Source organism: Cebus imitator, unplaced genomic scaffold (genome assembly GCF_001604975.1).
Source record: "Cebus imitator isolate Cc_AM_T3 unplaced genomic scaffold, Cebus_imitator-1.0 Scaffold199, whole genome shotgun sequence".
Lineage (NCBI taxonomy): Eukaryota > Metazoa > Chordata > Mammalia > Primates > Cebidae > Cebus > Cebus imitator.
Window position 1 is genome coordinate 4,556,374 of NW_016107514.1, and position 11,721 is coordinate 4,568,094.

Consider the following 11,721-nt stretch of genomic DNA (forward strand, 5'->3'; position numbering starts at 1 on the left):
AAAAAAAAAAAAGAGTCTCGCTCTGTCATCCAGGCTGTAGTACAGCGGTGCAATCATAGCTCACTGTAACCTCAACTCTTAGGCTCAAGCAATCCTCCCACCTTGGCCTCCTAAAGTGCTGGGCTTACAGGTGTGATCCACCACACCTAGCCTATTTAAATTTTCTAGAAGCCACATTAAAAAAAAAAACTTTTAAAAGCAGGTGAAATTATTTTTAATAATTATTGTATTTAACCCAATATACCCAAAATATTGCCATTTAACACATAATACAAAAATTATGCTATTTTACATTCTTTTTTCATAGTAAGTCTTCAAAATACAATGTGCATTTTCATACATAAAGCACAACAATTCAGATAAGGCCCATGTCAAATATCTAATCACCACATTTGGCTAGTGGCTACCATACTGGAAAGCATTAAAAGAATGATTAACTAAACCCACAGATGTCCATATGCAGCTACTAGTTTTGGTACCATCTCCTTGACTGGCTTGCCATTGATTTTTGACCTAATTTTAAACTATATACACTACAGTTTCACATTACTGGCAACTCAATAAGGCAAAGTCTTCATTTTTTATGTTACATTTGCACAGTACTTAGTTTTCACATACAATTTCACACCTGATCCTCATTACAATCACGTGAATTCGCATGTTATATCAGTTTTCGAAATGAGGAGAGAACGTTCAGAGACAGAGACAACTATTGAGTGTTGGAACTGAGAAAAAAAAATTAAGTCTCCTGACCTCTGGTCAGATCCATTTACGCCCCAATAATACCACCTCCTTAATCAAAGTTGTACTTAACCTGTGCGACTGTTCTTTATTTCCTCCGGTGATTGTAAACTCCGTGAAAAAAAGGACTGTTTTTCCTGACCATTGAATTCCCAGTGCCCAGTAAGGTGTTTAAGAACTAGGCAATATTTACTGAATATTACTGAATGACGTTTCTGACTTTCTCATTTTTAGTAGGTTAAATGTAATTTACTTTTTTAAAGTAACTAACGTGAAGAGCCAAAGTACAACACCAAATTGGTAGGTTTTTAAAAGTTGAACTGCCAACATACTTCAAAAGAGACCGGGGGAAAAGGCTGGGAGCCGAGGCTAGAGTTCTAGTGCTGACTCTGCCATGAATTGGCTGTGGGCCCTCACGTAAATTTTTTTTTAACTTCTCTGGGCCAGAGTTCTTATCTGCCGAAAGGGAAGAGCAGGGCTATAACCTTCACGACGCCTTTCAGAGCTAGGGTTTTGGCATCAACTCGACGTGAGCCGGTTTCCTATTCCCTCACACCTTTCCTCCAGTCCCCTCCACAACGGCCGACTTAGTGAGAGAGGTATCCACGGGCCCTCTGGGTTCCCTATCCGCTTCCTAGGGGGCCCACAGGACACCCAGGTGCAAGGCGGGGCCCAGTGGCCGGAACCGCCATCTTTTCCCATTGGCCTGACCCCAACCGCCACCCGCGGGCACTGAGTGACGCGGACCTTACCTCTCCTCGCAGTCTTTGCATTTCACCTGCAACGGGACTAGTTGGTGGAACAGAACTTGGCTCATGTTGGCTCGCTGCCCCGGCTGGTGTGCGGAAAGGCCCAACAGGCCCGGCCCTCGAAACTAGCCAGAGAAACGTCCGGGTCCTGATAAAGTTTGAGTTTGGCGCTCGGCTTCTGCGGAGGAGGCGGGGAGAGAGAAACGAGAGGAAGACGTAAGAGACTTGGCCCTCGCCAGCCACCATCGGATTCTTCCGGTTCTGCGGAGGATACAGGGAAGGTGGTTGTGGTAGTTCCGGGCATTAACCTGGGTGGCGGGGGCTGAGACAGCCATGCTTGTTAAGGGAAGAGGAGCCGAAGGAAGCTGACAACTTTTCCTCTGGTTGCCGGATGCTCCACACCCGAAGCTAGTCCTGAGTTATGGCGACCTCCGCGACGTCGCCGCACGCGACTGGTTTTCCAGCTGAGGGTAGATGTGGTTACTATGTGGAAAAGAAGAAACGGTTCTGCAGGATGTTGGTGGCCGCAGGGAAAAGATTCTGTGGTGAACACGCTGGAGCCGCGGAGGTGTGGTATCGCCCTACTCTCTCCAGAGTCGGAAATAAGTATCCTGGTGCTGTCGGTGTTGGAACCCGGCCCCTCCCCTCTTTGACAGGTTTCTGCTTGTGTCCCCTGGATTCTCCAGCTTTCACTTTAATAAATCCAGTTTTGCCCTCCTTACGGAACGATGATGAGTTCTAGTAACGAGAATTGTTTTATTTTACTAAAGCTCCAGCAGTGACCCGTTTATCTTGATCTTAACTCATAGCAATGCTAGATATTAGTTTTACCCCAAGCTACCGCTCCGCCTTCCTGCTGGAAAGTGGTAGTTTAGAAAAAGTAGTGATTGAGGTCCCGAAGGTTTCACTAATTGTGTTGTAGTTGTTATTTCATGAAAGAGAAGCACTTCTTATGAATGCAGTTGGAAGAAACTTTCTTTTAAAAATTTAGACTTAACAAACAAAAGTTTAGAATTGAGGCCGGGCACGGTGGCTCATGACTGTAATCCCAGCACTTTGGGAGACCGAGGCGGGCGGATCACTTGACGTCAGGAATTTGAGACCAGCCTGGCCAACATGATGAAACCCTCTCAGTACTAAAAATACGAAAATCAGCCAGGCGTGGTGGCGCGCAGCCTGTAACCCTAGCTACTTAGGAGGCCGAGGCAGGAGAATCGCGTAAACCCATTAGGTGGAGATGGCAGTGAGCCGAGATCATGCCACTGCATTCCAGCCTAAGTGACAGCCAGACTGAGTAAAAAAAAATTGTTTTTTACAGTTTTTAAGAATGCAACTCTGCTGGAATGGGAAGGAAGGATTTTTAAATGTATATGAATTGACCTTTTACAATTGAGAACAAAGCATACAATTTTGATAATAGTTATGCATATAAATGTGCTATCTAACACTGTATATTTGTATATATGCATATTATTTTAGGATGGATGCGTACATATGTATGTATGACGGGAAAATAAAAACCAGACGAGCAAAATGCTGATAGAAAAAGAGCATGTCTAATAGAGCTATAGAGAATAAACCGAAGAGATCAGTATCTGATTCAGATCAACCTGTGAATGTCCAGTATTATTTGAATTATTTTATTTCTTAAGCAGTTTATTCATCTAGACAATATCCAGTGCAGATGAGTCCCCTGACCCCCTTCATCTGTCACTCTCCGTCATAGCAAAAGCCCACTTCCTATTTTGTTTTGACTAGCATTTACTCAAAGTGAAGCATACTGAAACAAGGACATTTTTGTTTTGGAGTATGGGAGACGTGACTTGTGGAAACTCTGAATTATGTCCATAGTTGTATTGACTGGTTTTGAGGAGACTGGCAAACATCTCTTGGTTAAAGAATGGGAGTTATGATAGGAGAAGGATTTAGACTCCATCTTATCTAAATATCTGGACGGTGAATACAAATGGTGATGATAGTAGAATATGAATAAATCCTTACAAACAGATCAGTATTCCTAGAGAGGAACGACGTGTTGTCATTAGTCCCTTGAAGAAAGACTGCAAAACATCAAGTGGAAACAGTTTTCATGACTACTATCTGGTTTTAAATTGTGGCTATCCTCCTGAATCTGTAATTTATAATATAACTGGATTTTGTGTTTCCATCTTTTTTTCTAAGTGTCGTATATAGTTGTGATGACACCACTCATTTTTACCCAGTGATTTTCGACTAGGACTAACTGATTTTGCCCCCAGGGGACACTTGGAGAAAAAAAGACATTTTGGTTGTCACAACTGAGGAGTATCACTGACATCTAATGGACAGAGACTAGAAATGCTGCTAAACAAAGCATGGGGCAGACCCCTGCTCCCCAAAAGACCAGCCCAAAATGTCATTAGTGCCAAGACTGAGAATCCCTGTTCTAAATTCAAATAAATTTTTAATGTCCTTTTTTCCCCTATGCTACAGTTAGTCTTTCAGGGGTTAGAATAGTCTTTTACATGGAGGTTAGAATTTAAAGTCAGCAAATAAGAATTAATATACAGTATTTTCTTTTCCTTTTATTGAATATGCAGTCCAAAAAACATTGAAAATTTCTTAGCTTTCCCATGAAATTCAGTGTGAATAGCTTCATGGACATGCTGAGAGGCACATTAGAACAGAAATAAATTTTTAAGATAATGATAGCAGACACTCAGTCACCGTTTACTCTGTGGCCAACACTGTGCTAGGCAGTTTTGTTTTGTTTTTTAACTATTAGCTCACTTAACTTGTTCAAACTTCAGAAGGTAAGACATATTATTGTTCTCATCTTTCGGATAAGGCAGTAAGCCCTAACCAAGGTCACAGGGCTTGTAGCTGGTAGATAGAGCTGGGTATAATACCTAGGCAGTCTGGCTGGCCTATGTCTTAACTGTTATACAGTCCCTATTTATACAGATTTATGTGGAATATTGGGTAGAATTGCCAATACTATCAATTTTCCTTTCTTTTTCTCAGTTCATATTGTCATGTGCCACATAATGACATTTCAGCCAACAACAGACCACACATATGATGGTGGTCTCATAAGGTTATAATACTATACTTTTACTGTACCTTTTATATGTTTAGATATGTTTAGATACACAAATATTTACATTGTGTTACATTTGCATACAGTATTTACTATGGTAACATGCTGTATAGGTTTGCAGCTTAGTAGCCATGGGCTGTACTTTATCGGCTAATTATGCAGTAGGCTATACTTTCTGGGTTTCTTCTCACAGTGATGTTCTCACAATGACAAAATCACCTAAAGATACATTTCTCAGAATGTATTCCCCCATCATTAAGTGAGCCACGACTAGTTAAATCTATGTAACTTAGAAATAAATAGGATGTAACTAATACTAAAAAGTTGCAAAGCCAGTAAAATATAGCACATGCCAAATGGTTAAAATACCATGTTTCATTGTTTTTAAGAAACTTTATTTTTACATTTTAACATTCTAAAATCAGGATACATCTTAAAATCCATATGTCAATGGGCAGTATTTTCCAAAAACATGGTAAGTATGTGAGGCAATGCATGTTAATTAGCTTGATTTAGCCATTCCACAATGTATACATATTTCAAAACATCATGTCGTATTAAAACCATATACATAAAATACTGTATATTTTTATTTCCATAAAAAAACACAATTACTTTTGTACCAACCTAATATGTGATAAATCTATGCAACTATTTGTCAATTAATTTAAAATGAAATAGGTAACTTTTTTCTTTCTTGGTTGTGCATAAAATAGTCATGCATATAGTAGTTGATGCTATCTTAGATTCCAAACACCATATGTAGGCCTTCTCTATAACCTATTTGAAGCTATAGACCCTTGTTTGTCCAAAGCAGTATTTGTTCATAATATATTTAAGCCAATTTACACTGGATATTTTTTGTTGTTAAAACCTTGGGACCTGATTTTGCCAACTTTTCATTATATCCTTTTAAGGTTTCCTTACCTTGTTTTGAGATTACAGAGACACTGAAATTATATCTGGTATCTGTAAGCAATAAACTTGATAATTTATTTAAATAATATATCCCTTAATTTATTAGGAAGAAGATGCTCGGAAAAGAATCCTGTGTCCTTTAGATCCAAAACAGTAAGTATGGATCAAATACGGGTTTATTTTGTGCTGGAAACAGTAATTGGTGCATATCTCATTTGAAATAATTTTCTATTTAAATTTAGCACAGTATATGAAGATCAACTAGCAAAGCATTTGAAAAAATGTAACTCAAGAGAGAAACCAAAACCTGTAAGTGTTTGATCGGTAAAATTGAGTGGTGAAATGTGGTATGTAATGCTTCAGTCGATGCTACACGTTGAATGGACTTGTTTCATAGCTGAGGAACCCAAACTCAGGAAGTATAAAATTTTTTTTTTAAGAGATAGGATCTCACTCTGTCACCCAGGTTGGAGTGCAGTGGTGTGATCATAGCTCACTGTAGCCTTGAACACCTGGGCTCAAGCAATCTTCCCACCTCATCCTCATGAGTAGCTGGGACTATAGATAAACAACACCACACTTGGCTAATTTTTTATTTTTTTGTAGAGACAGGTTTCTCACTGCATTGCCCAGGCTGGTCTTGAACTGCCGGTGTTAAGCAGTACTCTTGCGTTGACCTCCAGAGTACTAGCATTATATGCGTGAGCCCCAAATCCAGCCAGAAAATACAAATATTTTTAAATTGGATAGTAAGCAAACCTGCCTGACTTGTTCTGTAAATAAGTATTTGTTTATTATACTGTACAATATGGGCTGCCATGTGATCAAGGAGGTGACACATCATTTCTGTCTCCCAAGGGTGCTTGGTATTCAAGCTACCTTGAAAAGATAGTCCAGGTAAAAAGGTAATCAGTGCCTCTGCTTCTAAGACTTGTAGAAAATTGAGAGACTTAGGGGACGATGTCTTACAATAGCACCTCTCAGTTGCTTTGACAACAAAATGCTCCCATACATTTCCAGATGACTCCCAACTGAGAACCAGCGGGCCAGATTGCATAAACTTAGAAAGTGTTTTTACATTAAGATGGTAGGGAAGAAAAATGGTGACCCTCACTACCACGACCTACCTAGGTCTTAGCCCCTTTAATAGCGAGAATATTGGCATTGTTTGCAAGTATCTTCCTTACCTAAGTGACAGGTTTCAGTTAAAGCAAGCAACTGTAATACGTGTTCTGAGAAAAGTTTGAGAGAATAGATAAATTTATTAAAAATGGAAAACCCTTGGGTGAATTTCACTGCATACCAGCACACAGTGGCAAGGAAATGGAGAAAAACAGTGGTATGATGAGACAGGAGAAAGAAATGCAGAGCAATATTTTTCTGGTTCACTATGTAGAGTAGGACACTTGGAACACAGGTAAAGGCATATCACTGTTCTGTTTTACTTTGGGAAACTGGTAAGCAATTTTTTAAAAATTTTGTATACTAAATAAAAATTAATTGGTTATAAATTTCTCCAATATAAATAGTTTTCACATTTAAAAATCTAATCTACAACATAAGTCACCTGGAGCACTCTTGGCAACCATTTTGAACTAAGAGTATGTTAAATTCTAATACTTAACAACTAATTTTCTGTTATAGTTTTTTTTTCAGTTATCCATTAAAACATTGTAATTCTGCAGTCTTCACTCATTCCATTCAATCACCAGTTTCCATTTGCTGTCCGTATAGGTAAAGCTAGCAACACACTGTCCATCCATATACATAAAGCTAGCAACACACAATCTGTCCATCTAAGTAAAACTAGAAACACACAATCAGGATGTTACCCTTCTGCCTCCATGTAACAAAAGTCCATTTACTACACATAATGTCTCCAAGAGTTATTTTCACTTTTGAAAAAGGATTTGTAGAAACAGTACTGTTTCTTTCATCTAGATCTACACTGTTCAATATGGCAGCCACTAGCCACGTATGACTATTTAAATTTGAATTAAAACTAAATAAAATTAAAAATCTATTTCCTCAGTCACACTAACCATATTTAAGTGGCAACCATATTGGCCAGAGCAGATGTAGAACATTTCCATCATTGCAGAAAGTTCTGTTGGACAATGGTAATACAGATCCTTACCTAGAATCTGTATCTCTGAAGCCGGACTAGAAAGGTTTCATTGTTTGTTTGTTTATTTATTTGTGTTAGAGACAGAATCTTCCCATATTACCTAGGCTGGTCTCAAACTCCTGGGCTCAAGGAATCCTGCCTTGGCCTCCCAAAGTGCTAGGATTACAGGCTTGAGCCACTATGCCTGGCCTCATTATGCTAATTTAAATAACTAGTGTGACAGGACATTTATATTTTCAAGTTTTAATTAATATTTTAAAATAGAAGAAGTAAGACTTACTGTCATAATATCTATATCTTACCTGTTTTTGGTCATGCTGCATGTTTGATAAAGCAGCATTGTGTAGTTAGTACTTTGCTGTTTTTGCTTTAGCACTATAAGACAAAATTGCTATAGTTCTCAGTCTATGCTGTAAAAATTTTAATAAATGTTATAAATGAATTTCTTTATACTGTAAATGCTTATTCAGATAACCAGCTCACTAGGATATAATATCCATGAATACTTATTTTTGTCCCTTTTGTTATCTACTATGGTGAATGCCCAGTACCTAAAGCAAACTAGAGACTAGAGTAAGTACTAAATAATGATTTAATGAAGAAATGAATGGAGGAAGGGAGGATGGCAGGTAGAGAGCAGGGGATGAAGGGAAGAATCAGTATTTTAGTTTAATTTTTGTGAACTTCACATTATTAACAGTTCTTTTATGGTTTTGTTTTGTTTTTGTTAAGGATTTCTATATTCAAGATATTAATGCAGGCTTAAAAGATGAAACAGAAATACCTGAACAATTAGTAAGTACATTAATTTAATATTTAATTTTAAAAGGTATTTATAAGCTCTCTTCATGATGTGAATAAGCCATGTTCTAATTTTTATTTCAAATAAATCTGTTTTTAATTTAGAATGCATTTTCCTGTAGACTCAATATTATTAGTGATTGTTAGTTCCCAAAGTAGCTCATGCCCCATAACAAAACAAGCTACAATGTGGCCCCAAATCCCCTTTGATTCTTGAACCCTCCTGAGCCTAGACTTGTTCTTGACCTTGAGGAATTCAGGAGAATTAAAGTAGCACAGCAAAGACTGAGTCGAAGTTTAGCAGTTGGACAGTTCTGATGGCAGCTTAGGGAACAGGCTTGATAGAGAGAAGAACCTAAGCTGTTATGGGAATTGCCCAATTGGTAAACCTCTATTCAGTTTTTGTCATGCTACTTTAAAGCAGTTTTTGGCTACATTGTTTAGTTTTATTTTTGTATATAGGTTCCAATTTCTTCTCTATCTGAAGAGCAGTTGGAAAAGTTAATTAAGAAATTGAGAAAAGCAAGTGAAGGTAAGACTGCCTAAAGTTGCAAGTTTAATTATTTTAGAGTAATTAGGTGGTATATGAGTTAATACCATAATGGTTTAAAATGTGTTACTACTATTGTTCAGAATCCTATAATTTCATGATTGGCTGCTTAAGCTGTTGTGCTTATATTTGTCACAGGTTTGAATTCAACACTTAAAGATCGTATTATGTCCCATCCAGCATTACAAAGTGCACTTAATGACCCTAAAAATGGTGATTCTGCAACCAAGCACCTGAAACAGCAGGTATGTATAAGCTATAGTAACTACTAAACACGGCCTTTGTTCATTTGTTAAAAGTGTTTTAAATGTAATTATTAATAAGATTTTATTTTGTTTACCTTTCAGGGTGCCAAATATTTCCATTTCAAAAAATATGTATAAACATATATAAAAAGTTGAGGGTATGGATATGATTCTGAGTACCATATATTAAATATTTAAAAGCAAGAGAGAAAAATTTAAGTCAAATAGAAATTATCAGTATAAACATACTGCCTTACATAGAAATTACCTTGCTGTTTTCCCATTTGAGCCAAATGTGTTTGCTCTAGTTTATAAAATAATCTTGTGAAGTTTGCAGGCTTCTATTTTAGGTAACATTGAAAAATTAAAGTTACTTGGTCCAAGAAGATGCTTTGTTGAGTTTGGAGCGGGAAAGGGAAAATTATCTCATTGGGTTGATATTGCCTTAAAAGATGCTGAAAAAGTTCACTTCATCCTAGTAGAAAAGGTGACCACAAGATTCAAGGTAAGTGAAACCATTGCTCTATGTTAGTAACCAAACTTTGTTTTCATTTTTCATATTCAGGAAAAACGTGATAGAAACATTTCTTAATGAAAAGGCAAGGCAAGGCATTTTCTTTATCTTTTTGTTGTGGCTTTTTATTAGTTCTGATTGTATTGATGACTCAAATTGAGGGTGAATTTTTTTAATACACGTTTTGATAGTCCATTGATCTGAGTTCTTAAAATTATTTGCAGAGACAGGGAACTATCTAGAAAGAGCCAAGCTGAAGCTAGGAGTTAAAAGTCTTAGGTTCTACACCTATCTTTACCACTTGCCATTCATTCAATAAACAATTATTGAGCATACTGCCAGGCCCCACCCAGGCTGGAATACAGTGTTAGTATCAAGGCTTACTGCAGCCTTGACCTCCTGGGCTTATATAATCCTCCCATTTCAGCCTCATGAGTAGCTGGGACTACAGTCACGCACCACCATGCCCAGCTAATTTTTTAAAATTTTTCATGGAGACAGGGTTTCACTTTGTTGCCCAGGCTGGTCTCAAACTCCTGGGCTCAAGCCATCCCTCCCCCACTTCAGCCTCCCAAAAGTGCTGGGATTACAAGTGTGAGCCACTATGTCCAGCCACTCTATTACTTAGGTTTAGAAAAGACACCCAGGCAAATACATAAATGATTGTAGTAAAGTGTTAAAATACAAAAAAGTCTGCCCAGGGTACAGCGTGGTTTCAGAGAAGGGAGTGACAAGTTTTATTGCAGGGAAGAGATGGAGAATGACTAAGCAGAAAAGGTGATGCTTGAACTAAATCTTGAAAGGTGAATTAGTGTTTGCTAGGTTGAGAAGCATTGTAGGAAGCAAGAACAGTATAACTAAATGCCTGAAATAACAGGAAAATATGGAAACATTTATGTGTAATGGAAGTATATAGTGAAGCACAGTTCAGCAATGATGAGACTAGAGAGGATGGCTAGCCTACAGACAGGCTCATATTTTATGCTAAGGAAGGGTTTTGACTATGCTGCTGTCTGGTGGGGATCCACTGAAAAAAAGATTTAGTTCTTTCCTTTGAAGAAGCTTATAGACGTCTAGTGGAGTAGACATATATTTGTGTTCAGTATGCTAAGTGTGTTTTGATGATAGTTAAGTACCCAGTGCTATGGGAGCATGAAGATAGAACACCAACCTCGGTCTAGTGTGGGTCATAGAAATTTTCATAAAAGTAACAGTTGAGATGAGATTGAAATAATATGTAAGAGTTAGTAAAGTAGAAAGGAATTTTTCAAAGTTTATCCTAGCAGTACCATTAAAACTATATTAGAAGTTTGATACTTGAATAGAGACGTTAATAATAAAGATAATTTTTGTCCAACAATCCAATTAAGAAAAAGGCCAGAGCTAAAGCTATTGCATTGAGATGGAGAGGAGGGCAAGAGTATGAGGAATGTTAAGAGGTTGGAAACCAGAAGAGTTGGTGATTTATTAGTAATTGAATCTGAGAGAGAAAGAGTAATCTTGGGTAGCATTTTTATGGCTTAAGTGACTAAGTGGTGCTCTTTCCTGTGATAAGGAATAAAGTAGGAGTAAGAGGAAGGATGGTTTTGGAGACAGAAATAATGGTGAAGTAGAGCTTTCTAGTTCACATTTGAGTGTGTGTCTCATGCTCATTGGAGAAGCCTGAGCCACAAATGTAGATCAGTAGGTCATGGGTACACAGGTGTAGATTAGAATGGTTGTGATCTTTCAGGAGAGTAAGAAGAGGAGCAAGCCAAAATAGTATACTGTGAATGACAAAAATAAAGGAGGTAGCACACAATCTTAGATAAATCACTTAAGAGCTGTGAACTTGGCCGGGTGCGGTGGCTCAAGCCTGTAATCCCAGCACTTTGGGAGGCCGAGGCGGGTGGATCACCAGGTCAAGAGATCGAGACCATCCTGGTCAACATGGTGAAACCCCGTCTCTACTAAAAATACAAAAAATTAGCTGGGCATGGTGGTGCGTGCCTGTAAT

General features: G+C 38.0%; 3 protein-coding genes across 8 annotated transcripts in view; 1 reads left to right on the forward strand and 2 right to left on the reverse strand.

Moving 5' to 3' along the window:
• Positions 1-1,753, reverse strand: part of SASS6 (SAS-6 centriolar assembly protein) — a 61,523-nt gene extending 59,770 nt beyond the window's left edge. For 3 of the 4 annotated variants that reach the window (XR_005203257.1, XM_017547613.2, XM_037745403.1), the window contains exon 1: positions 1,494-1,753. Coding sequence is in view for 3 of the 4 variants with exons in the window: in XM_017547613.2 (XP_017403102.1) it covers positions 1,494-1,736 (243 nt within the window). In the remaining variant the exon portion in view is untranslated. The remainder of the gene's footprint in view (positions 1-1,493) is intronic. The other variant, XM_017547614.2, reaches the window with a different exon arrangement.
• Positions 1,754-1,779: 26 nt separating this feature from the next.
• The window catches only part of TRMT13 (tRNA methyltransferase 13 homolog), a 14,477-nt gene continuing 4,535 nt past the window's right edge, over positions 1,780-11,721 (forward strand). The window contains exons 1-7 of one of the 3 annotated variants that reach the window (XM_017547626.2): positions 1,780-2,058; positions 5,594-5,640; positions 5,730-5,796; positions 8,348-8,410; positions 8,879-8,948; positions 9,105-9,211; positions 9,549-9,716. In XM_017547626.2, coding sequence (XP_017403115.1) covers positions 1,912-2,058; positions 5,594-5,640; positions 5,730-5,796; positions 8,348-8,410; positions 8,879-8,948; positions 9,105-9,211; positions 9,549-9,716 — 669 coding nt within the window. In that variant the 5' untranslated portion in view covers positions 1,780-1,911. Of the gene's footprint in view, positions 2,147-5,593; positions 5,641-5,729; positions 5,797-8,347; positions 8,411-8,878; positions 8,949-9,104; positions 9,212-9,548; positions 9,717-11,721 lie in introns of all 3 variants that reach the window. The other 2 variants (XM_037745405.1, XM_017547627.2) reach the window with 2 other exon arrangements.
• LRRC39 (leucine rich repeat containing 39) overlaps positions 3,128-11,721 on the reverse strand; it is a 43,498-nt gene continuing 34,904 nt past the window's right edge. Inside the window, exon 9 of the mRNA XM_017547642.2 lies at positions 3,128-3,507. Coding sequence (XP_017403131.1) covers positions 3,488-3,507 — 20 coding nt within the window. The 3' untranslated portion in view covers positions 3,128-3,487. The remainder of the gene's footprint in view (positions 3,508-11,721) is intronic.